Raw genomic sequence first — 27323 nt, forward strand, 5'->3', positions numbered from 1 at the left:
CATCCTATGCTATACCATCTTATTATACCATCACCAAAGTATACTATAATAACTTTTATAAGGTAACATCTCAAAAAGCCAAACGTTTGCTGTGTTTTTACTGCTCTGTCATTTCTAATGTAGCCAGCTGCTGCTTAGAAAATCACTGCTCAAAATCATCTTTAAAAGCAATGAAAGCTTATGTTTTGCACAGTTTGTGCACACTGGTATTCTGCTAATGTTAGCTCACATTTTACTGTCATGGCTCAGATGTGATCGAAATTTGATGTTACAGATCAGTGATGGAAAACTGAAGTCCCTTCTTGTTTTTTGAACACATATTTTTTTTTAACTGCGTTTTGATTTCTATGTTGCAGTTCTTTTCTGCAGCCGATAAAGATTTTGCTTGAAATTAAATTGCAGTAGTAGGTCTGACCAAATAAATATAATTTTGTTATAGGAGTAGGCAGGAGTTTTGTGAAACATTTTTTTTTTAAATTAAAGATGTACCTACTGGTTATTAATTAATAAGAACTCTTGCTAGCACAGCAATGCAAAAGGGGGAATTTGAGTGCTGAATTATTAATACTGCTTTTTAAAGCATCTGTGGAAAATTGTACAATATGTTTTACTAGATATCAGAAGGCATGTTAATAAGATATAAATAAAAAACTCATCAAAAACAAAAGCAATAAATGCAACAAAATCTGGAGTGAAAAAGAATTAATGTTTCCTCACATTCAATATTTTAGTTTGGATGTGTCTGCCTCTGGGTTCAGAGAAGCCCAGTCAGAGATGCATCCTGCTGTGTCATGTGGATCTCTGATGTCAGGTGGGACTCTTACATAACCTGTTCTTCAGCATTCAGGCTTAGAGAAGTGTAAAGCAGATGGTACCAAGGTCATCGTTAAAAATGCTATAAAAGCTGATTCCGTAATCTAAAGACAAAGAAGAAGAAGCAGCACAATTCTGGTTCATTGCACTACTGGGATATGCATTGCCATATGCACTTCTTTACACAGTGAGTGGTGGGAGCATGGAACAAGCTGTCCAGCTTTGGCAGATGGGCCAAATGGCCTCCTCTTGTTTGAAACCTTTCCTATCTTCTTAAGTTCCACCAATCAAATGGCCTCCATTCATTGATGACCTTACTGATGTTCTTTGAAGATCTGTGTTATGTTACATGTGGTTTAATAAAAGTGAGAATGACGTAATGTTTCATAAGAAGCACTTGATGTGGTAACTGTCCTGGACACTGGGTCTGAGATACTTTCTGCTCGGTCTAATTCATAGCAGGGATGCCCAGCGCCCCTACATCCCCATCAGATACCCCCATCTTCCAGGAAAGGCTTTAGCACATGTGGGAAATGGAACCCGAACAAGCACTCTGATCTTAAGGTTTCTTTATTGTTGTTAACAGTGACATCCTTAATAAACAGTATTTGCTGAAAGAAACCAAAAACAAAAGAAAAACAAAACAGTGATTCAGTGGTCAGCCAGAGAGAAGAATGAAGGACAGGGAAGAGGAGTGGATTCTGAGGAAGATGTAGGAAATAGAGGTCAAACCAAGCAATCAAAATCTTATATCGTATCGTTATTAGAAGTAGCATTAATGTCATTATCAGCGTAATGTTTAAAGAAACGAGACGCAATTTTATTGTAGTGTCTCAGACGAGTACAGCCTGTCTGCAATCAGGAAGTTTGGAATGGGGGGGGGTTGTTTGTGCTTTAAGTATACACTTGCTCAAAAAACAGATGAAAGGAGAGCCCAGCACATGCACCTGGTATTAAAACTAGGCAGGAGGTGGTCTGGGGTCAAGGGTCAGGGATAAGGTTTTGATTACAGCAGGGGCTCCCTGCACAGAACTATCTCCAGCTCCTTGCGATAGAGCTTGCCGCCATCTGACAGAGACATGATGCTCTTTCTGTAGGTGGTCAGGCTTTGGATATCCATCTCCTTCTACACCACAGAGAGAAAGAAAGGGACGATTCAGCACAGATTTATGTAATAAAGAGCATAATCTAGCTTCATACAGCCCCTCTGCTGTCTGACCAGATCTCTGGCACTTCTGTAAGATGTCATTCCATCTCATCCATACACACAACAACAAGTCTGTAGGCTCAAACCAACAGAAGCAAACTTTAAAACAGAGGCTTTTAGAAAGTATTTTCCCATCAAAGGCCCATCGACAAATACATAGTCATGCCTCAATTCATAAGGTTACCGTATCACCAGCTTTGACAAAGATCCTTGCTTTATTCTTTATTCGTCATCTCTCAGTTCTCCATTACCTGGAGAATGGTGCTTCTCTATCTTGCAAATTTAACTAAATAATTATTTCCTCTATTTCAAAAATGCAGTCTTTAAAACCATAACAGGAGGCTGTGCAATTTCTCACCTTTTGATTCTTTTCGTAGAGATCTTTGAGCAGAGCGTCCAGCTCCTGTTCGTCAATATATCCATTTCCATCCTGACCAGAAACAGAGGAAAGTGGTTTACACTGCTTTTCTCACACACACACACACACACACACACACAGGCTGATGACAAAGTCTGCACCTCTGCTACAAAGCCAGGACAATTCAGTCCTGGCGTAAAAAGGCCTGTTGTTAACAATTCTCTCTAGAGCCGTTATTGTGATCGGTTTCACTTCACATCATAGCAGAGAGGCAGCAATCTCCCGCACTAAGATCCTGACTGAACTGCCTTTAACGCAGTTTCCTAAAAGGAGAAACAAGTTCTGTATAATTTGATTCCTGCATTGGTGGTTGGTTGACATGTTTTTAGTTGATCGGTCATCTACAGATGGGAGCCCTCTTGTGAAGTATAAAGTAGGGCAAGGGGAACCAGTTTTGTTTTTACAAACAATAGTAAAAGTTTTGACGCAGCCAGCCGATTAATTATACATGAGAGCATGAAGTCACACCATGCGATGTGGAAGTAACTATGGCTTTGGAGAAGCTACCCGTGGGACACAACCTGCTGTCAAACTTCATCTGAGATGTTCTGTGCGTTTTAATTCTGGTGCATTCGAATCCACTTTTTCTGCAGTTGACCTGACATGCTGTACTTTGATACTGGAATTGCTGCAGCTGCTTGTGATCCAGCTGGAGGGGTGGAACTGGCGCTGGTGTGTGCGTGCATTCATATGCTCTCTGATTACACCATGTGCCCAAGTCTCCTGGCTCATTTATAATTGAATGTTTGGTGCTGGGTGACCTCACAGTCTCTAGAAAGTCACGCAAAATGTTGTCCCAACTGCAGCAGGAGGAGTTTTTTTCCTCCATCAGTATAGATTTTAGAGAATTTCTTTTTTCTCTTCTATTCTAAGTAGTTAACAATAGTAATGATAGGTCCTACCAGACCTTACTGAATGTGTACATCTGAGTAAAAGACTGGCCAAGCTTACTGTGCTTCCTGCAGTTTCAGTACAGTACCACTGTTTACTTTGTGCGCTACAACTAATAAATCATCTGTCTACCAGCTCTGTAATGGCATAGAACTGGCAACCAAGTCAACATGTTTAGTGTATGTGCAAGACATCAAGTTCAGATGGCTTTTCAAATTGCAGTGTTTCCTCTGGCCAGTTTCACGTAATGGTTCCAAACTTTCCCAGCTGCATATTCTTCTCTGCAACTCTCAGGCTACAAGTAACAGATGTTTATCTCAATTCTATGTAGCAATTTATGACTTTACGTCATCAGTTACAGTATGTAAACTAATTTAAAAACATATATAAACTCCAGTCCTAATGAAAACCTAAAAATAAGAAAAAGGGATTTGCTGTTATGTGAATTGCTAATCCTTTGAATAGTATTAATTGATTCTCACTGAATGCAGTTGCCATTAAATGTTGCTGAGAGTTCAACTGGATGCATGTTGTTGACAGGCTATTACAGCTGTTGTCTTTTGTGATCAGGGACCACACACCTTGAGGACTGAGGAGCTTTGGAAAAGACCTCGCAGAGGGAGCCAGGTGCTACAGGACATGCAAATGCACTTCATACACCTGGTAAGTGAAGGACACAATGCTTTGCATAGCTGACAATCTGCACTGTGAGAGTGACTATGTGCTTTTCTCTTACCCCTCACGTGATGAATAATACATTCATTTTCATGTGCTTGAGCCTAGTTCAAGCAATTTGCTCTTCTAGTACATAAATAATACATAGGACACAAATAGATGTTAAAGAAAAAGACTTCACCTCCAAACCTTTGCACCTTCTATTTAGACACCTGAAACCTCAGCTCTCTTGTGCTCAGAGATGTGCATTGATGGAAAGAGTCCATACCACAGATGTGCTGGAAGAACTTTTACGAGACAATTTCTCATAGCTGGGTAATTATCAATTCATTAAATACATCATGATGAGAAGGGAAAAATCAGTCATCTCATGATTATGAGATGATAATGATAATGAGGCTATATAGTAAGTAGTTCAGGTGGGGAGCTGCGTCAGCATGCGTAGGCTGCAAAGGAACAAGTAGAGGTTTATTCCAGGCTGAAAACTACAACGTTTCGGTGGTGGAGTCTTCTTCGGTTCTTCTTTGAAACCCATCTTTGACTTCTGTGAGTTTTCTTTGACACCCGAAGAAGGCTCCACAGCCTAAACATTTTCTTCTCTTTTCAGCATGGAAGTAACCTTTAGTTGTTCCTACTGTATACAGTAAATATTTATAATTTTGGAAATACGGCTTGCCATCTTTTATGGGGAAAAAAGGATATATATGTATGCAACCAACAACATTAATCCTCATTCTTTATGAACATCACACTCTCTTGTTTATAATTGTCTAACAGTCTGGATGAGCTGTTTTATAAGAGTTTTGTAATGAGAAAGTCAGACTTACCTTGTCATAGTAAGTGAATATTTGGTTGAACTGCTCTGCGTTTAACTTGACTCCCTGTTTTAAGAAGAAAACAGGCTGAAGTTATGGAGAGTAGAGACTAAGGCATGTACAGTAGTTTGAGATGGGAATTCCCCATCTGCCTGCAGACTGATTTCTCTTCCTAATAATCCTTCATCATAATGCTATCACTATGTGCTGTGAAAGATGAAGAATAGCATTTTGTCAAGGCATTTGTATATTGGGCAATTAGAATTGCATCTGCTTGTTTCATTGAAATATACAATATGCCACACTTCCAGAGAATAAATAATGGCACAAAGATAGCAGATGCTGATGACACAGGGGCTGTTTGCATGTTTCTAATGACAGAGAATTCTGTCCTGTTGCTGTTGTCATGGTGCTTTAATCAGCAGTTTGTCATCGATCTGCGTGGAGTCTAATTCAAACAGTTATGACATGGAAGTTTTTTTTTGTTTTGGAAGCAATATATTGTTTGGTTATGTTTTGTCATTTATGCGCACTTCACTTAAGTGAAAACATGGCATAACAAAAAACAATTAAAAGTGTTTTTTTTTTGCTTTGGAAGTTTTATACTGAAATTTATTACATAAACCATGTTGCATTATACTGCAGTAGATTTGTATGTTTATATCTGGAGTAATATTTCAGAAATGAAATGTGGGTACAGCTGTACTGGCTATAATTGAATAAGGGGGATTAACTTTTTGTCTACTTTGAACACAATGTTACCAATAATAATGAGTCTTTTAAAACACAGGTAAGAGAAATTTATGTTGAGTTGACCTGGAACTTCAGTAAGAAGTTTTCTTGCACTGGTAGTAGCCTGAAATGACAAAAGATTTTCGAACAATATTTCATTTTTGAACAATATTCATACTGTTTTCGACACTCATTTTTAAAATAATGCACAACATCCCTCAGATCTTTGACTTCAGTATCATTGAAACAAATGAAAACATTGAATGTAGTGTCTTGTATTCCAGAGATTCAATATCTTATTATGAGAAAACAATCCACCAGTTATTTTCATCTAAATCAATAATCCAGCATTTTATTCCAAAGGCAAGTGACGAGTCTAATATCATTCTCGTACCCTAGACTAGCACCCACCTGGCCATTTCGGACAGTCCAAGCTTCCCATCTCCATTCAGGTCAAACATTTTAAGCTGCAGATAAGGAAAAGAGGGTTGGCAGTTTCAGAATTACTTGTATGTGAATAGACAGATCTAAGAATTATATAGAATTGACTGCAGAAGTTGAAAACTGACCAGAATTGCTGCAGGGACTGGAATGTTACAATTGCAGTGAAAAGTAATGGACAGACTTTAATTTGCACAAAAGATACGTTTCTTAATAAAGGCACTTCAGATTGTGCATTTAGGAGGGAACCGTGACTGATCAATTTCAGTTAACACGTCAGAAGGCTGCTTTCTCTCAGATTGTGAAACTTTAAAGAACAGATTTTCACACTTTTGATCACATTTACAGGTGTTGACTTTTTGATACCTCCCAAACTGCAATAATGTTTACCCTATCTAACCCCTGTGAGCAAGCAACCAAACCCTAGGACTCACATCAACTGGCAGGTCAGTGCCTACTGGGAAGGAATTCAATCTTGCAGCTACTTACTATTGTCTGTGTGTACTCTTGCAGCTTCTGATCATTGTAGTGTCTATTGGCCTTCTTTAACAGGTCTGAGAGAAAACCCTGTAAAAAGACATAAGGCTGTTGATTCAGCTCATACAGTGTGCTGATTCCTGGAGACCTGCAGTGCCTTTGTGCAGCACCACCTGGAAATGTGTGTTTGGTACAGAGGAGCTCAAAGGGAGGTTTTGGATGGTTTGCTTTGGCAACACTTCTCAAAGCAGGGATCTTAAACCTTAGGTCCTACAAGAACTGGTGCCTTCTGTGTTTTGCTCCTACCCAAGTAGTTCCTAAATTAAGAAACATAAATCATCACCATGGCAATTCTTATTATCAAGAAGAAGAATATCTTCTCTTTTGATTAAAATCTTGTACTTGTAGAAAGTGCCCAGTTATGGTCCTGTAGGGCCATTATGTCTGCAGGCTGTCATTGCAAGACAGCTCTTCAGGAACTAAATCAGCTCGTTATGGTCTGAATTTGGAACAATTCAACAGCGTTCAGGTGCAGAGCTTCAGGTGCTGCTGTTTTAAAGAGACCTGGAAAACATGCTGATAGACTGGCCCTCTGGGACAAGGACTGGCCAGCTGTGGAGCAGATGATTAATGGTTTTGGAATATTATTATTGATGGAATGGTCAGTAATATGAAAAGTCCGTATAACAAACACCACTATAGACACATTTTATTGGTGCAATTGTATTATCTGACTGTCTGGTCCAATCTAATCTGCTTTAGCAAATCTAAACCACTCCATTTAATACTACTTATCTATTGAGATCATTTTCGTAAATTTGAATCTTTCCGACAAGCTTTTAGCTGCTGCTGGGGGGATTTGTATATATTGGTATTCAGGTAACAATAATTATTTGCATGTATTTTCATCTCCCTTTGTCCCCCAGAAAATGCACAGGTCTGTCTGCCCATCTGAAAAAGTGCAACCTAAAAAAAAGTGTCCTTTAATGTGACTCACTCTTCCAAGCCCCCAGTTCCCCAATGCAAATTAAACACGAACTGGCTTGTCTCCCTCAATATTACAAATCGTGCAGTCCTGGCAATGGCTTGTGCCAGTTATCAGCACACTGTGCCCATCAGACTGCATGTGGCTTCATCTGCCTCTGTCTCAGAAACAGAGCTTTGCTCTCTCAACCCCTGGGTGCTGTTGCTGTAGGTTCAGGTTTGTCTACAAACCATTGATGCATGGCGCGTTGCACCGCCAGTCAGGATGAGAAACAGGTGTGCGCTCCAAAAACATGGCCAGTGGTGTGGTTTAATACGATGTTTAAAGAGGCATGCAAAAAAAGCTCGAGCATGTAGTCATTGTGGTAATGTGTTCTGAGATTTAGGGTCTCTGACAGTCATCATTGAAGGAATAGAGCCTGGGTGTAGGCTGGGAGATTGAGCAGTCAGAGACTGGTGAACATGCAGAACATGTTACCTACAGTAGTCGTGTGAAAGCAGAGGACTCACCATGTTCCAGCAGGTAGTAAGACAGTAAGGAATCCATTAACTCCTCGGAATGCTTTCTTCTTTGTGTTGCTCATATGCCATAGATAAAGCAAGATGCACTGTGCTAAAGCTGTCATGCATGTAAGGCATGGCATGCTTCATGTTATCCAGTCAGCTCAGTGGCACTAAGACCCCTCAGTCCTTACCTTGAGCTCGTTGGCCTCAATGTATCCACTGCGGTCTGTGTCATACCTTCGCCATGCCTGCAAAGGGGAACTCACAGCAATCAGAGAGAACACTTCTCAATTCAAGCTCGAGTGCTAGTGAAGTCAGTGCCTAGGAGACGGAGAGCCAGATGTGGAATGTATCTGAGTACAATCCAGTCATTTTTCCTTGCACAATTTTCGCAACAGCCTTGCACTTCATAAAGAAGCAGTGCTGTCCATGTGCACTGTGTGCAAAGGCAAAAGGATAAACAGCAATGTGTGCATATTGTCATATGGAATATATTTAAAAAACTGTCTGCTGTAAATTTACTGTATAGCATGCTTGATTTATAATTTTGTTGCATTTTTCGTTTGTAATTCCGAGTTATAGCTGAGAAGACCAAATTCAGCTGCTTTCCAGCAACTGTCTTGTGCAGGAGAGACGCATTTTTGGTGTCTGTTTAGACTGGCCAAAGGCCATTCATAATATATGACTTATATCTTAAAATGGATCCTCTTACTTTACACCCTGTCCTTGGAGAGGGTTGCCATGATCAGAGATGATTTAGAGGTTTGTCCCTTCTTTATTTGTGCACCATTAGAGACTTCCACACGGACAGCTGAACCTATGATCTAGTTATCGCTGAAAGCCTGGGCATTTCACTTCGTATCAAAGAAGGTGCACAGTAGGACAATTAGTGTTAACCCTCTTTGTTCATCACAGCAGTTTATTCCTGCAGAGCAGAGGGATATTGAAAATGGCTTTGCATAATGAAATCCTGCTTTTTGGGAATATCAGTCAGGCATATGACATTAAATAATGGTACATACGCCCACAGATAAATGGGATAGTGCAAAGAGATTTAAAAAGACAGGCTTAAGCCTTTGGTGTACATTGCATTTTCATATGTTGACAATGGCTCCGGTTTGGCATCATATTAAACACAAGTGATCCAAACACTTTTTGCAGGTAATATACTGTACAAGCACAGGTAAACTATGAAACCCAAAAGCCTTGAAAATGTGAGACATATTTAAAATTGAAATTGAAAAGGGCTCTGTGACTCTTAAGTGGATTTATCTTTCCACAATAAAGCACACTCTCTTTCATTTTTTTTTATGCCAGTTAACATTAGACTAATGCCCATCCAACTGCACTTAATGCACACTGTAGGCCTAAGCTCATAGTTAAAGAGTTGATTAAACCAGATAAATCTATAACAGCCATACTGAGATGAGCCATGTTCCGACACTTCAGAAACGATTACTGTTGAAGGACTGGACACTGAACTGCACTGGAACAAAAAATGAGTGAGTGTTTGAACTACCAGTGTGGTCCAGGTGTGCTGCCCTCATGCCACAGAAGAGGTACACAGAGATAAGAAGGGCTCTTGCGATTGAGAGTTTATCTCTTGAGCAGTCCGTCTGTCTCAAAGAGCCAATGAAACCCTTGATGATGAGAAAATAAACTATACAAACAAAGAATTGCATATTGGGTATTTGAGGGAAGCCAAGAAGGTAAATGTATTTTCATTTTTTATTTAGTATAATCTACCAGTGATGGGCTATGTACAGTACACGTGGATGGGTTTGGATGTTATACAAGAATATTAATTCAGGAACCCATTTTTCTGCTATGTGTCACATCACACCCCCGCCTCTCAGATACCATACATTTTTATTGCTTGACCGGAACGAATGTGGCATGCATGTGTATCAGGTCACTGGCGATGCATGGTCACTCACCGCCATGAATTCGGTGCTGGAGCCCACAAACTCTCTGAAGCACAGCAGGAAGTTCTCTTCTGTGGGGAGGATCTGAGCCAGCTGGGGAGGGGAGGTGAAAGAGGAAACGCTGAGCTGTCGTACGGCTGTCGCCCGCGGCGCAAGGAAACTCGCCTTTTTACGAAGCCAAGACCTGTCCCCTCCCATCACGCACCGGCGAGTGGCCGTGATGGATCTGCCCATCTTTCAAGCGCGCGAGAGCAACTGCTTTGCAGCGCCATCGTCCTCGGTGTGACGACAGGCTGAGAGATGCTTCTCGCCGAACGCTGGCATTTGCCAGGGATGGAAGCTACATTTTAGTTTTGCCGTCTGTTCCCTCTTCAGGGCTTGCAAAGATTACAGAAGGATGGCTCAGAAAAACGGAAGTCATCCATCTGTCCCCTGAACGCATGTTCCCGTGGAGCGCTGAGACTCTGGCTGGCTGGGGGTTTACTGCTGTCTCTCCAGCGTTCCCAGTTAGCTCCCCGTACTGCGGCTGGATTAAACAGGCCCAGCCTGAGCAAGGTGAGGCACACAGAAGCATACCACTCATGTATCCTGTCACGGCTGTCTGTGCTGCCATGAAGAGATGTCACTGGCATGTTGATTTTCAGTGGAGGTCTCTCTTTTTTCCTTTATTCCCCTCACCCACCTTATTTCCTCTCTATCCCATCCACCAGACCAGTGCTCTCTGGTTTTACAGTCCGGCAGTCAAAGAAAAAAAGCCATTTTTGGAGTTGGGAACCTGTCACAGGGTTTGGATTTTAAAGAAAAGAGACAGACTGGCTGAGTGTGGGGAGCCAGTTAATTTAATAACCTTTCATTTTACACCTGGTGTGTCATCTTATGGAATCCTACCTGATGTTATTGCTCTGTGGAAGTTCCAATGGGCTGCTTCTGGCCCTGAGTGGAAATTTGCATCAAACAAACAGGTGCTGCTTGGAAACTGGAGGTTTTCTTTTTTGTGAAAGCCCACATCTGAGGCTTTTCCGTTGACCTGGCAGAGCTGCTGCTGCTGCTTTTTTACAAACATTTTCTATTGTTTAAGAAGTGTTCTTTATTCCTCCGTTCAACCTTTAAGTATGAAAAGCCTGGGCAAAACCCGTTAAAACGAAAAAGGACAAGCGATCGAGCTGCTTGAAATTGGATTTAAAAGAGACGTTCCTGCTGCTGTGTAGGTGGCGACGACAAACTGGGAGTGAAAGATGTGTTTGGGGAGAAACTTCCTGAGTGTCCAACACCTGCAGGCTTGAGCAGATCCATGATGCACTGCCATGTCTGACTAAGCTGTTTGTCAATTTAATTACATGGCAAATAAATATTACACTATTAATAGAGAGCGTTGACTTGCAGCTTAAGCAAGCGCTTTGTTTTATGGGAAAAATGCAGGTTCAAGACCAGACTAAACAGTATTTTCTAGGTAAATCACAGCCCATTCAACAGCATTAAACCTGTTTTGCATTGAAGAAATCATTTAAGATTAAGAGGCCACTGCATGGAATGGGTACAATATCGTATATACTAAATGTAATAATCCGTAGGGATAAATGTTTGTGAAGAAGGAAACTTGTAAAAGATTATTGTGCAGGGTTTCCCTTAATCCATGTGAGCCTTGGAAACATATTTAAGCTCCACAAGGCATTTTGATGATGTCTTGATGAGGAGATTGCTTTAGGAAGTACGAGACATTTAAAACGTTCTAAAGGATGCAGCATCTCTATGCAATGTCTCTTTTATTCTTTTCCTCATTGAATGAATTAAGATGTACTTCTTGCAAGTCAATGATACTTTTTCCCCAATTTGACATTATTTTTAAGGTACAGGTAGCTAGGCATAAAGAGATTTATTTTCTTCCAGCCTTTCAAAATTCCTATTCTTCTTTGGATTTTCACCTTTCACCTTGATCCTAGCTCCTTAAATCTTACCTCTGACATCTCTATTTTTCCATCTGCGTTCTTGTCAAATTTTGCCATGAATTCTTTCATCTTTTCCGAGAAACTGGCATTTGGAGAATCCTGTCAAGCGATGGGAAATTGAATCATTAATGTTTAACAGGCACAGCTTTTAGGAGAGCAATTTAGTAGGAAGGAAAAAACTAGATGCAGCTTCATAGTTTTCTTTTCGTGTTGTTAACCCAGGGGTTGGTAATAAAATCATAAAGATGTTACACGACTGCCCACTTTATAGGGTTTTATAAATAGAGCTATTTTAGATGGATTCACAAGTGAATAGTGGGGATGTAGTTTTAAATATGGAGCTATAGGGGAAATACATGTTAAAGATCTTTCTAAAAATTCTTGCTTAGGTGACTGATAGGACAAACCTACCATTCCTACCATTGTCATATTGGCAGGCTGGGCCATAAAGCACTGGAATTACAGCAGATTTGCCACTAGTGACCAATAAAGGACCTATACATTTTGTAAATAGTCACACTGGGTGTTAACTGTTAATTGTTGGTTTATTGGTGAAGGGTGATGGCACCCCTGCTGCTCTTTGACACTGAGGAAAAACCTTGCTACTTTAGTATTTGTTTCCCTGGCTAGTTTCTGATCCCTCGGAGGGCACCCTTTTTCAAAATGCTTCTTCTTCATCTTCATTCAGTGGAGACTCACCATTCCAGCTCCTCTCCTTGCATTTTCCAGTTCCTTGAAAAAATTCTCCAGCTCTTTTCCCTCGATGTACCCATTGCCTGAAGGAAAGATCATGAAGCAAAGGATGATTAGGTTTGAAGGAACCAGGGCGTCATTTTCTCTTTATATTTTATTGGAGACAAATGAAACCACCCAGCAAAATGCAAGACGGGGTATATCCGGTTATCAAAGCTAGTATCCTGGCTTCTTTCAAGAAACAGCAGGATGAGATGCTCAAATCAATTTGTTATGAACAACGACTACCTTAATGGGTTTAAATTTTCAGAATTGGTAAATATTTCATTATACAGTCATAATGTCATCTCTGAGAGGATAGTGAGGTTATCAGTCTAAGACAAGCGAACATGTTACACATTTTGCTGAAAGGTTTCAGCATGTGTGCTGGCAGATCACTGCATGAATGTGCATGCAGGGTTTTCTGTTTAAATCATTCCACAGACATGGTGTGGAGCCTCACAACAGCAATGGGAAACTGCTGCTGGCATACTGACTGACCAGCCTTCCACACTCTTACAATACCTCCAGCCAGCTATATCACCACACTCTACAATCTCCAGCAGCAGACGGCTCTCCTTGGTCAGATACATCCTGCAAATCAGAACACTGCTTGTGTTGAAAACAGAGTTCATTTTAGATATTGAGAGTGTATTGGAAGAAGAAACATTGTGATGTAATGTTCACTTAATTAAAAGGGGCTCTATGCAACGTACACAATTTCAAACAAACATCAGTAACACTGCATCCACTCAAAACACTTTCAGCAGACAGACACACTGAACACGCAAAACAGATCTGTCTTCTGTCACAAGTTCAAGTTCAAGTTTATTTGCCATTCCAGCCATATACAAGCATACAGAGGAGCGAGATATCATTCTCCAGGTCTACACAAGGGCAGTATTCTGAGCTCCCTGTATAACTGGGCCTCCAGATTCACCTGGGCGAATGCCAGCTGCTGCTCACAAGCAGGTGCAGGTGGCTCACAGCTTTATGAGCTCTGTGGCCACCATTCACCGCTGCTGTGGGTTAACCCCCAGCATACCGGCTGCCTCCTCTGCAGCAGCTCAGCAGGTCACTACAGCACCTGATCGCGGAGAGCAGAGTGTTTTCTGATCTCCATCTACACGCATTTATCTGCTTTACTTTTCCCTCATCGTTACTAAGTTCCTGAGAAAGAAAGAGGTTCAGTGGGCATAGGTCAGCCTTATAAGAGAAGATAAGATTAGAGATAAGATCACTTTATTGGCTATATACAATTTCTTGTATTAGGAATTTGTCTTTTCACATACCCCAGCTTGCTCTCCATGAGACACAGACAGGGAGAGAAGCTGGGGGTCAGAGTGCAGGGTCAGCCATTGTACAGCGCCCCTGGAGCAGCTGGGGTAAAGGGCCTTGCTCAGGGGCCCAATGGAGTAGGATTCGCGGGATATGAACTGGCAACCTTCCAGCTACAGAGCCACCGCATTGCCCAACATTGAACATGTAAGATTCCTTTTTTTTTAGAATTTGCTTTAAAATCTGCATAACGGAGTGATAGGAATGTGGAGATCCATCCTCAAGTTTACTGTGCAATAGTACTAAAATTAAACAGCAAGCCAGCGCAGCCTTTTAGTGACGATGGAGAACAGCACCCTTGTTCCATTCTTTGAGGTAACTATTCTCATATCTGCTGATTGGCACCCTGCCATTCTTAACTTCTTAATTAAAACTCGGGAAGGCAGTGGCCCTCGGTGCACTGTGCTGCGGCTCGCACCACCAGGAGGGCTGACTCTAAGCTCTGTCTTTCACTAATTGGAGCGGGTTTGCTGCCTGGCGCCTTTGAAGTTCATTTATTTGAAGAGACAAAAGGGAAATCTCTTGTTGACAGCCAGATCCTACTTTTAGGAAAAAAAAAGGCATGTTCATTAATATTCTCAAAATTTCTCCCTGTCGTAGAAGTGGCTTTCAGATCTGCCGGTGAGTGTGTTGAAATAAGTAAAGGCCTGTTCCGATGTAGCTGCAGGAATGAGATTACCACTTCTCTTTTCCTATTGTTAACTGTTTGCAGAACTCTCTCATAGCAAAGGATGGGTATTGCAATGGGGACAGTGCTTTCGTTTTGGACAGCGAGTAAGAAATTAATGACATTGATTACATTGCTCTCTGCACTTTGAGATTTGCGTTTGTCAGAACTATGAGCAAGCCTTGTCGGCTTGTTATCATGTCTGCTCCTTTTGTTTCGTTTTTAGCATCACAAACACCACTCCCACTGTGCACATTAGTTCCTGAATCAACTCATTTGTTTCCTACAGTAACTCAGCTGCTTCTGTAGCTGTTTCCCATGCTGCTCTGGTGCCTGTACTCTCAGCCAAAGGCTGGTTCTTGGAGGAAATTGGCTCCCCCTGTTTGGAAATGCACAACTGGCAGTCCTCAAGCATCGGACCAGGAATTTTGCCTTAACCCTCAGTCACTAATCAGTCATTTCTAAAAATAAGCAGTATGATTTTGCATCAGTGTGCATGACCTTTCATTTTTCTACTAGAAGTATTGGTAGATGCCACTTCAATTCCACGTTTAATTTACTGCTGCGTGCGATAGCTGGCTTTACAATAATCTGCTTGGGGGATAATATGATAGCACAGTGACCTAGGGAATAATCATGATTTACTAAAGCATGGGGAAGTTGAAAGACTTTTTAAGTCCCAAAGGATAATGTTGACTTGTTACAGCTTGCATTTAAGATTTAGCTTGAAGGCTATGGACAAAGGATTGGATGTTGTAGGTTTTGCTGGTGATTTAAAAGATGCTACATGTTTTCTAAATTCCTACTTTTTCAGCTTTTTCCTGCCGGGAAGCACATGGCTGCCACACCATTAGAGTTGCTACTTAGTCCTTATGAGTCTTCCTCGAAAACACCCTATTCATTTGGAAAGAACAAGAACCGGCCTATCGTTTGGTGAAACAGCAAAGAAGCAACTTAAAAATGCACACAGAGACATGGCAGGGCAGTGTTTCTCAATGGGTTAGATTTCTCCAAGACTTCACACATTGTTTCCGTCTTTTAGAATAATTTGTTATATGTGGAGAACAGCCTCTAATTGGTGTCCTTTGAATTCAGTGAGGCATGTTTGTAGTGCTCAGAGGCATTTAGGTTGTGCCTCTTTAAACTTTGTTATGCTTGACTAAGATTTTCCACACACTTTGAAACACCTAATCATATTCTCCTTTTATTTCTGTAAGGGTGCCCTAAGTCTCTTGTCAGCTTGTGTTGAATTGGCAAACACAGCACTCAAGTGTCTAACTAAATGTCCTTGTCTTTGGGGTAAATTCGCCTTTGGACCACAGTGACATTTTGAAGCATTGCACTGGGCAGTTATTCAGAAAGGGGGGTTTGGAATGAATCGGGAAGCTGTTTTTTTTAAAAAAAGACAGAAAATTATACATCTGATCAGACAAGCCCAGTTAGTTAGTTCAATATTGCTATAAAGATTTGATTGTGCACAGAGTACACATTATGGATATGGTGGGTTAAAAACGCATTAATCTATTTTGAAATCTTTTGTACAGATCATACCTACTGTATGTGCTGAACTTTTCAACACCTGATTGGGAGTACTCTAATGCAATAAAATCGAATGTAGTAGATAATATTTAAGAACTGTTTAATACATTAATATATTTCCATCGTATGATGTAGTTATAGTACCTACTGTACGGTATTAGATCAAGAAAGAAATGCTAAAATGCAAGCATTGCCACATGTATTGAATAATATGTCTGGTTATCACCAATTTGATCAAAATAAGTACTCAGTGTATTTTCCTTGGTTTCAGGTGGCTGGACATTTTTAATGCCAACACCCATTTCCTTTGAGATCCTGTAGAACAAGTGGGTTTGTAGAAGCAGGATGAGAGGACTGGAGAAATTGCTTGACCTTGGCTCTGATTAGTTTTCCTAAACACACAGGCAATTTTTTCCTGTCCAAGTTTGTTAGTCAAATTCCCATCTGTCTCCCATCCTAAACAATCCACTTTGATTTAAGCAAATTATTAGACAAAAGAGGCGCAAATCTTTCTCTGAAGGCGTGGCCTGCTGACAACACACGCTGGTGATTTTCCACATCCAGTAGAAGTGTGTGTGTGTGTGTGTGTGTGTGTGTGAGATCAGAGATCGCTCCTTCACCTCTCTGAGTTTAATCAGGTCAGTATTCCTACTCGCCCAACTTCTTTCTAAATGTTCTGAATTGAAAATTTGGATTGCAACAGAATCTCTTAATATAACGGTTCAGTTTCCAGAACGTCGTCTTAAGGCCTTCTTCATGATTTTCAAAGCCGGGCACTGGTATTTCCTAGTGAGCTGCTGCAGCCCTGTTGTAAGTCAGCGTGCCTCCTACCCATTATGCCGAGCTGCTCTAGATGTCCTCTGGCTCCAGGGAAATCTTGTACATGCAATGGCTGTTTGACAGTAGCGTTACCACCTTAAGGCTCGATCTCATCATATCTCAGACGCAAAGCAAGACCGGTCAGCTGGCAGTAGTGGGGAGGGAGACCTCTGTGTCCAGCCATGTTACTGCTGGAAGTGGTGTTGGCAGACCAGTAGGTGGCACACTTCTCTCTGAACCAGATTTTCCAAACTGTGTCCCTGGAGCAGCCAAGCCTAGTTGGGTCTCATCAGTTAGTCTGAGAGGGGTATTAGCTCTGGGGTCCTGGCTAAATTCTACAGTGGGCTTGAACAAGCCAAGCCCCCCTAAAGCTTTCCTATAACTCAATTGGTAAAGCAGTTTCTCACGTCCTCCTTATCTGCCACAAAGCAGTCCTGCTTGTGCCCCAGTGCTGCCAGTGTTGCCCAGGTGGGGCTGTACTACAGTGGTGGACGTGAGTGCCCTTCTACATGGGAAGCTCTTTGGCGTCCTTTGGGATGACAAGTGCTAGACAAATGCAAGACATTCATTAATTATTATTATAATCGTCTATAGTATTCACTCTTCATCATTTCTTCCGTTGCAATCCATTTTCTCCAGAGCACTGTGAAGCAAACTGAGACACTGTTTTAAGGGCAGGAGAAATGACATGAAATATTGAAATACTGGACATTTCGTTTTGTCGGAAACAGAGATTCACTTTCATTCCAGCGTTTCCTTCCCCGGAGGCACACTCGCTGATCCGAACGCGAGTTAACATTTCAGACCACAAACTCAGAGCGCTGCCTTTTCCCACTAATTGCTGTAGCTTTTCTTTTTGCACGTAGGAGACGAAGCCACAGGCACTGAGAAAGGTATCTACAGCAGGTGGCTGGGAATTAAGACTGCCTGCTACGGTAAATGAAAGGCTTTGGCTGAAACACAGCAAATTAGGAGCAAAACACCCAGAGGCAGTCGGAAAGGGAAACAGACAACGGAAAAAAGGAAGAATACTCTATTTCTTGGGATCAAGCATTAAAAACAGCAGTAGACTGCTAAGCATATGATATGATGCTGTGAGTATATGTTGAGGGAATGCACCGGGGGTGATATAACTGTGATCATAGTATAGATTTTCCAAGGTTTGCACTGGGAGAAGAGTTTTCTTTTTTTTTCCCTAAAGGGATTTTATCTGCAGATTTGCTGGAACTTATTAAAAAAAACAGATGTTAATTAAAAGATGCTTGCAAGCATACTGAATTACCCTGACCTGGGTCTGGAGCTTTAGCTGAGAAGAGCACACTCGGAATCACACGGTGACTCATCCCTCACCTGCAGGCGGTCTTTATTAGTCGTTTTTTCCTGAACACTGCGTATTACTTCAAAGTCAGAGGAGTGTGGAGAGAGGCGATGTCAATGAGTTGTAGGACGCTTTGTATTTTTTTAATGAAATATCACCATCTGCAGTCGGGGTCACAGGAGGGTCAGTAGTGAATTAAAATCTCCAGCACGTATACTGTAGATTATACAGAATTAAACCTCGAAAACCTTAATTTTGTAAATCTGGGCTTGCTTTTCCGGTGGGGCTTCCTAGCTGTGGACCACATGAAGGTCTTACAATCTGCCTTATGGTGCATAACGAGAAAAGTGGAGGGAAATATTAGTCCTTATTCTACCTATGGATAAAATTCATTTGAAGGGCAGTGGTGCCTGTGAGCAGCTTAGACAAGGCCATAGGCGCCAGGATGCAGAGTATCAACACGTCGCAGAACACCCAGAATGCCACACGATGAAGTGTGGTGTTTCAGTTTCAGTATTCAGCTCAGAGAAATAGACTCATACTGATTAGGCCAGGTCAGAGATACGCATCACATGGCCTGTAATGCCAGAAACAACAATAAAGCGAATTTTCTGCTTATTATGCTTGCTGTTGACATAGACTGTTCTAAGAAAAAGAAAACGGAGGTTTTTGAGGGGGGTCTGTAAGAACATGAGGCTGTGGGCACCAGAAACGAGACGAATCCAGGACAGACGATTGCGTTTCCTTAGCTGGAAATTATTTTAAGCAGAAAAACGTACTCAAAAACCCGGTGCAGGGGTGGAGGAGGAAATAACGGACGTAGAAGCAGTCTGAAAAGTTGCTCGTCTGGGAGCGGGACGGCGCACTGCTGGTCTTGCCCGCTAGAGGGCGCTGAAGCACACGGAGCTCCGCCGCCTCGCACACGGCGCCGAGGGGAGGGGCAAGACAACCGCCGACAGCCGGCCGGGTGAACACCGCTACACTTCTGTCCCTGTTCGCCTCTCCTCCCTTCGGGGCTGATCAGTGATCAGTGCCCCGTTCTTTCTGCTTGCTCTTCCATTATTCACGCCTGTTTGCAGGGTGAACGTGAGCAGGACAGAGCAGCGTAGCGAGTCTCCCGGTGAGCAGGCTGCAATGTCGGAGGGCACCGGACCGCCCGCCCAGACCCTCTCCTGCTGTCTGCACAGCCGGGTTCAGCTTCGCCCCTCGCCACACACGAGGCTCTGAGGCGCGCCTGAATGAGCTCACTGCTGAGACTCCAGCAACCCTTGGCCTGCTGGAGCAAGAGGAAAGGGAAACCAAATATACTGCAGGGGGTCGGTCAGAGTACATGTTGTCAGTTTCCAAAGAAATAATGAACAACTTGTATCATGATTCATCTGCAAGGGGGATCGCTATTACTTCTGGTGCTAATAGGTTTTCGGATCTTTGCTGTTCACCAGGCAGAGTAGGACCAGACAGGCTACCTGCTCTGTAACCACGCAGGGAATATTTCAAGGGCCGTTCAGTGTTTGTGTGTCTCGCATGGTGCTGCTCATAGACAGGAGCTGGACGGCTGGAAGACAGGTAATTCGAACCCTGCTGGGAGTATACAGTGGCCTGGCAGCTTAACATTAGACGCCTTGACACATACCGAGAGAAGAATTAAAAAGGCAACAAATACTCTTCAGTTCCGATGTTCATTGTCAGGTTTTCAATGCCTGTCAGTATGCATGTAACACAGGACACCTATCGGGGCTGCTGGTGCAGGTGTGATACGGCTCGCTCATGAAATATTTCGCATGGATCTGAAAGAGGAAGTGATTGTGTTTCCGATCCGAACAGACGGTGATATTGAGTAGGCAAGGCGTGCTGGTGGCGGGGGGGATTAAGTGATAAAGGCATGCCCATATTTTTCTGTCTGGCAAATGTCAGATCAGAAACAACACAGCAGAAGCACAATTGCTTCCTCTATCAGACTGACGTAGTTCAAGAGTGAGCCTTATCTCGTCTGCATTACAAATACTGTATATATGACTAGATATATACTGCTCTATTGTGTCACGGCACTGTATATGGTCTGCTAGGACTTTATTCTTTAATGTAGTCATAGCTAACCCTGTATAAACCTCATGTAAATGAATATTCCTCCTTCTATGCTGTCCAGAGATTCTGGCACGTAATTGTCTATTATGACATCAAAGTGTCATATTTGTCCATGAAATTAAACGAATACAAGATTAAAAAAAGTATGTCAAGAAGAGAGCAGCATAATTTAGTTTTGAACTCATTCTCCACACAATACATATTTTTACACTAAACTCCTATAAATGAATATATACAGCAAAAAAAAATATTTTGGATTTGGTTTTTCATTTATGGGGGGGTGATATTAAAGTTTCGTGAAATCTACACTCACTTCCAACACATTCACTCCTAATCTGATTATATCAAAAGATTGTCATCTGGATTAAACTCTTCATTGTTTTTTTTCCCTCTAATCCAAAACTACCGCAGTCTCACAGTGCCCTTTGGCCAAAATTAATCTGGGCCAGCAATTCTGCAAGTTGATTGGTCTGTATCCATTAAGACAAAAATAAAACAAATTCTTTTGAGCTGCTGCACATCTGGTGCCATGACAGCTCGTTACGTAACGCATCTTTTAAACAAAATCTGCAGTTAACAGCAAATCCCTGGCTAATACACATGTGCGCACACACACTCACAAAAGACTCGGAAAGCTTTTAAAGCTAGTCATATTTCTGGGGGTTTGCCAAGCGGTTATTGAGCATTCTGAAAGGCTTTTATAGGTTGTGAGCGAAATATTCACACCGGGCAGCAGCGATTCATTTATTTATAACCAGGCAGTGGTTAGCACAGGCTATCAAAAGGAAAAACCGCATTCATCAACCCTCGAAGTACCTTGTGGTGGTTTAGTGAAGCACTAAGTGTGACTCTGTTGCGTGCGCAGAGCTGCTTCGTTTCCGAGTTATCGCTTCTGTCTTTTGCTCTTAGCACCGTCGAATCGATGTCCGTGATGTGTTCGCCTCCTTTTCATGTTGACTTCTGCTGGAGGGATGTGGCAGTCCGTGTGGGCACTGAGAAACGATCTCCCAAACTGCTCTGTAAGGTTTACTCACAGTTGGTCGCCTGCTGCTTTGATCTGTGATGCCTTAAAGGAAACGAAGACATTCTCCATTTCCTGTTTGACTAAACTCCTTGCTGACGACGCCCTGAATATGTGAAGAAGACTTCTTTATATCGCATGAAAATCTCTCGTTTTCCTGCTGCTTTGAAATGAGAAGGCATACAGTATGATCTGTTGTGTAGGAAAGCTGAAATGACCGTATCTAGATTCAGGGTCAGAATAAGTGAATGAAAGCGGTAGGGCCTCCAGCTGTGTTGTAGTTACAGGTGTTTATTTCTCTGTCCTTCTCCCTTGCCTCAGACGTGCAGACCAGCCGTGTCTCCAGCGTGAATAAACATGCTTGGCAGACGGACATGTGTCTGGGTGCCTCGTCAGCCCACCATCTGGGAACCCCTGTTTATGGGGAGCTCATCTGCAAGATGCTGGGACTGCAAGAGCATGGTAGCGCAGCACGGAAATAGATCTGATCTTTTAAAATCCGTTTTCAGTTAAAAGTTTAAATAATCATACTGGGGTGGTGGGGTGTAGGAGCACTTAAACAAAAGCAGACCTGGCAGCCCTGTCATGCTTACTGCACTTTGTTTTCCCACAAGAGGTACCCCCTGTACCGTACATGTTCAAAACTATCAATGTACCAGCAAAAAGGGAACATACTGTAGACTGTCCAGTCTTTACATGCAGGGTTCTTTAGGAACAAATGCAATGCATCTAGGCATCCTAGCTAACACACTGCATCGGAACATTTCCAGATGTTGCTGGAAGGTTGTGTTTTTTAATGTGCTAGAAGCGTATTGCCAATGTTACTGGAAGTGTGCAGTTTGGCTATATCAGGCATTCAGAAACAACACTGCAGCCACATTACAGAAACATAAGCCATTTGTGTTGTGGCTAAAGGGCGTTTGCCCTGAGATGTTTTATACCTGTTAATAAGATGCTGGCATGTCACCAAGTCCCAAGCTCGCAAGTTAGCGTTGCAACAGCGTTGCGTTGTTATAGTTTGACTGTGACAACATTCTAGAAAACAACTGGGAAACATGCCCTGGGGGTGGCACCTCTTCACTGCCACCTCGGTTCTAAGCTGCACGTGTGTATGGTTTTGCTACGGCATTGTTTGGTTACCCCTGATTGTATTTCTTTATGCAAAACATTGGTCAAATGTTTTGCATAAAGCATTTATGCACAAGAAGCATTTAAGCATTTATGGTCAAGAAGTTCTCTTTTCTTGACAGAAAAGAGAACTTCTTACTTTTTCTGATTCGTTTGTGCTGTCCCGGAAATGAATTATTTATATTCATTGTGTTCAGAAGCTGGGGGTATGATCAGAACTGTTAACTATTACACCTCATACAGTTGTTAAGGAGCAACGTAACTTGCATGGAAAGGTTTATATTACATGGCTTTTTATATATTAGAAAATATGTTATATATAAACTGCAGGGTATACAGTATAATAAGGCTTTTTGTGAATGGCACTTGGTGAGATGTGTAATATTCACCCACCTGCCTAGACATGTTACCAAAAGCTCGGTTTTACAAAGGATTCCTATGACCTGGAGATGTATAGGATTCGCAGTTCACACTCCATGCATGTATATAGGATGGAGGTACATTTGTACAACCTGATCAGTCCTTATAACCACCGCTAAGCCCAGAGCTACCTGCTGACCACAACCAAGGTTTCAACCAGAAAACTGTCCCTTGGGAAAAAAAGGCTGACATACAGACACAAAAGACTGTAGCTGCTAGTGTCTTGGAAAGGGTCTCATTTACCAGCGTTGGTTGATGGATAGTCACATTACCTTTTTTGCAGCGATTGCTGTATAAGGACATATGTATTGTTAAAAGCCAAGTATTTCTTTTGCTGACACCTTTATCTAAAGAACCTTTTGTGCCCACTGATCCAGCTGGTTATTTTACTGGAACTGATATATCTTTCTCAATGGAATAACAGGAGTGTTTTGCTAAAGATTGGAACCCACAACCTTCCAGGCAGGAATCCAGAGACCTGTCCTCTGCAGCACAGTGTATTAACAAATGCATTTAAGCAAAGCATGACAGGTGAGGTTACCAGCTAGGATGTGAAGTTCAGTCAATAAGATGTCCCTCATTTTTTGCAGACATTAAAAAGCACGAGAACACATTGCAAATGTCAGCCTGTCTCCAGAAGCCTGCGGTGTCACTAAACACCTCATGTACACCATTGCAGCACACCTACTGCTGGTGTTTCTCCTGCAGCCTGTAGACTGAAATGTAGAGCTGTGCTCTGACTCTCAGTGAATATTATTCAAGTGGTGTTTGAGCCTGTCTAAGTAAAGACGTCCACTTCAAGACTCCAAATGAATTCAGATCTCCCAGTTTCACGCCGAAATGAAAGACCACAACTTCGAAACCAAAGCCATACTATGATGACCCAGGACCCAAGATCCTGATGGTTTGGTCAGTATCGATCCTAGCGCCCTATTCATAAGTGTACAGATGTCAGTCCTGGTGTTGCTGCTGAATTCCACTCAGGGCTGGAACATATTAATTAAAGATCAAAAGATTCAAATGGTGAAGCAATTTCTCACTCCCTCACCCGATCTGCTGTGTGGTTAGGCTGCTGGCACAAGGTGTGTCACCAGGTGGGGCTGAACATTGGAGGGAGATGAAGTGGGTTCTCTCCTGTATGTACTGTAAGTAGCTTTGGGATCCTTTGGGATGTTTATGTGTAATCTGAAGTGATTGATGCAGCCAAGTGTGACAAGGAATGATTTTAAAAAACGGTGCCCAGTGGATTTATGCATGGGTCAGTATGTGCTGTGCCTGTGTAAGGAGTAACATGGGTTTAAGTAATTGTTCCAGATTGGCACTAAGTATTGTAGTCTTCAGTTGCAAGGCTGTAGCTGTCTGCAATCATGATCAAGATGTACTAATCAAATGAGTCAGAAAAACAGGTGTTGGGTTTTTCTTTTATAGGAACTCGCTTAATAGAAAGGGGGCAGCTCGAGTCTCAATCTACCTTTGATGAAGTGCGCACCTCGTCAGCAGATGCAAGAAAACCGATCTTTGGATTCATTGGTTTAATCAGAAATCCCAAGTTAAACTTGGGTCGCTTTTCAGAGCCCGTTTCGGTATACAGCACGAACAGACTTCTTCAAGTCTTATCAAAAGATGCCTTCGATTTGCGAGATTTTTCTTTGAACCGTAGTTATGCATCTTAAAGATGTCAGTGTGACTGTAGCGAAATAAAAAAAGCACCTGCACTTTCAGCAGACACCAATGTTGATGATTAGCTGGTCATCAGACTTTTGAGCTGTATTGTTCTCTCGCACTGTTTCAGCCTCAAGTTATTTAGACCTGACTGCAGCGCAGGTATTATTAGATATTTGTAAGCGGACTAGCGCTGGGCAGTTTTCTTTCAATCTGCCAATAGCTTGGACCGTGAGGAGCTCCCGAGCTCAGAATAGAGGAGCAATGATTCGTAATCATTACTATTACAAGTGCTACAGACCTATTGGAGGTTCGCCTGACATACCTTTAAAAAATGCACAACCGAAGTACTGGATATTCATTTAAAATGGTTCAAAGACAGGCACGTTTACAAAAACTTTTACAAGATGAATGTGAATTAAGTCCCCCCTCCCACACACAATTATACCAACTTCAATTTTCTTTTTTTAAAGCGGGGTAGAGTGTATTCTGAAAAATGCTGTGTAACGTGTAGCATCCTGCACTATAACTCTGGGCAATTCGTATTCAGAATAAGTTCCCTTTCGATAACGACGTCCGGCTTGTAGTACAGTGTTATCAACAAAATCTCGATAACTTAATTGCAATTATTATTAATACTATTACTTAAACCCATCTAACTGCACATGCAAATATTGTTCCACCCAGAGGTCTAGAGGTGTCGTTAACCGCAGTAACTAAAATTCCAAGTTTTGTTTCCAGCTCTCACGCGGTTTTCCTTTAATCTCATCAATTAAAAAGCGTCACTGCACAGAGAGCTGGCATCACCTCGAAATACACAGGAATTTAAAGCAATAACCCCCATTCCTTCAAACTGGTAGTCACACACACGCGCACTCACAAACAAATGACCTAAAACGGTTTTTTTGAGCATCCTTACTGACCGTCGGCATCAAAGTGTTTCCAGATGTCCAGAAACTGGGAGGCGGTCAGCTCTGCCAGATGCAGGAAAGGAGGCTGCGCCTTGTTGGCCATGCTTATCTTTTTCAGCTCAAAATCCCGAGCGAACTTTTTCCAATCAGATCCCCTTTCTCACTGTCACCAGCGCGGGCTCAGGCAGGGCTTTTAAACCCCCCAGAGCGCCTGCAGTTCCCGCATGATCCTGCGAGGGGGCGCCCCGGACCCAGCATCTCACTGTCCACGCCTTGCCTGTGGTGTGAGGAGTCTTGGCTCCGGCGCTCGGCGCTTTTTCCACGTTCGCGTGTGATGGGGCTTTGTTGCCAACGCGTTCACGCATCACCTAACACTTGCTGTCACGCCACTGCGCGACCGTGGGAGCGTGTTTCCGAGCCGTGCGCGCGCGCGTGCAGCAGGAATAAATGCGAATGGTTTGTGCGCGCCGGGTCGGATAGCGCTGCACTGCTGTGCGCCGCAGGAAAGCGCGAGTTGTCACCAGGTAATGTTTTCTGAAATGCCTGGCAAGGTCCAATGCATTAATTACAGCAGCAACGAGTGCTGGTTCCGAAACGTGGTTAGCTTCATATTAGCGCATTTTGCCGGTACAGTGCACCAAGAGCTCGCAGCTCTTGCGGTACAAGAGCTGTTGGCTCAGTTTTTGGACACCTTGTAAATACGGTGCCATAAAGCTTAATTTGTCATGTTTTTAGAAGTTTTTTTGTTCTTAATGTGCAAAAAGACGAGCACCGTATTCATACGTGACGTGTATGAATGCGCACTTCCTCCATGCTTTAATTTAAAAATAAGGTTATATAGTTACACAGGTACGCGTTTGTATCTGTGCCCTTTTGCTTTTATGTAAATTACCATACTATAAAATCTCCTCTATAAAATCTAAGGGAAAGGGTTTGCACGGCTGCACTGTGCCAACTAGGGGAAAAACGGCACAGGAGTCATATACTTCCAGGACTTGGCAGGGATGAGGTAGGAGTGTCTACAATCACCCGGTGACATCAGATTTACCAGGCGTTTTTCTATGCAAATAGCTCCTCATATATCTGTGGTAAGAATAACAAGCGTTCTAGTGTTGCTTACTGAGGGATTTCAGATGTAGTGGTACAGGGGGAGACTTAAATTCATCCAATGGTTTCCTGTTTCTTCCCTACTAATAAAAATAGGAGCTCTTTTAGTATCTTACTGATTTCTAAATGTCACTTTTTCTGCTCTTAGACTGTTTCCATACTGTACCACAGTATCCTAAAGCAAAATAGCTTTAATGCTGTAAATTGAAGCATTTCATTTTTTGATTACTTCATTTTCCGTATTAGACTTATATCATATTGCTTCAAAAAGTCACTTGTAAAGCACATTAGTTCTTGGCATTTTATGGGGGATTTCATCGTTCTGGCTGGAGCAGAGGAGAGCAGAGCTTTTTCCGGTAGAGACCTGGCCCAGCTTGTTTACCTGGAGGTGCAACTGGACCATGCAGGTTCTAACAGAGTCTGAGGGGTTGTAGATGGATGTTGTTTCCAGAGCACATTGCTTTCCATCTTGTGCCATCATAACACATGGCATGGAAGTTTGTCCAAATCCCTCACTGGGATTAAAATGTTTAAATTATTAAAACGTCAGGAAGAGCTGTAAATGTTGATACTGTTTGCCAGTTATTTCAGTATAAAGGTGGAGGAAGGATGCCTTCCAAGCAGCCAGTGTGTGTGGAGGTTTCACAGCCTGTTTAGAGATTTTGAGAGCTCAGCTCGAATTAATCCAATGGCCACTCTAACACCAATCTGTGACTCCTGAAGGATAAAAAAAGGCTGAAAACTGATT

At 42.3% G+C, this 27323-nt stretch overlaps 1 protein-coding gene across 1 annotated transcript; it reads right to left on the reverse strand.

Annotated features, from left to right (window-relative positions):
• Nucleotides 1-1365: 1365 nt before the first annotated feature.
• calb2a (calbindin 2a) lies at nucleotides 1366-25919 on the reverse strand. The gene is made up of 11 exons (XM_088938575.1): nucleotides 25481-25919; nucleotides 12528-12604; nucleotides 11838-11927; nucleotides 9895-9975; nucleotides 8149-8205; nucleotides 6482-6559; nucleotides 5963-6018; nucleotides 5636-5675; nucleotides 4832-4885; nucleotides 2379-2450; nucleotides 1366-1939 (listed from the first exon to the last, which is right to left on the reverse strand). The coding sequence occupies exons 1-11, from the start codon at nucleotides 25569-25571 to the stop codon at nucleotides 1820-1822; spliced, it is 816 nt and encodes a 271-aa protein (XP_088794701.1). The 5' UTR covers nucleotides 25572-25919; the 3' UTR covers nucleotides 1366-1819.
• Between the last annotated feature and the right edge of the window lie 1404 nt (nucleotides 25920-27323).

The sequence above is a fragment of the Atractosteus spatula genome, chromosome 21 (assembly GCF_055471065.1).
Source record: "Atractosteus spatula isolate fAtrSpa1 chromosome 21, fAtrSpa1.hap1, whole genome shotgun sequence".
Taxonomy (NCBI): Eukaryota; Metazoa; Chordata; class Actinopteri; order Semionotiformes; family Lepisosteidae; genus Atractosteus; species Atractosteus spatula.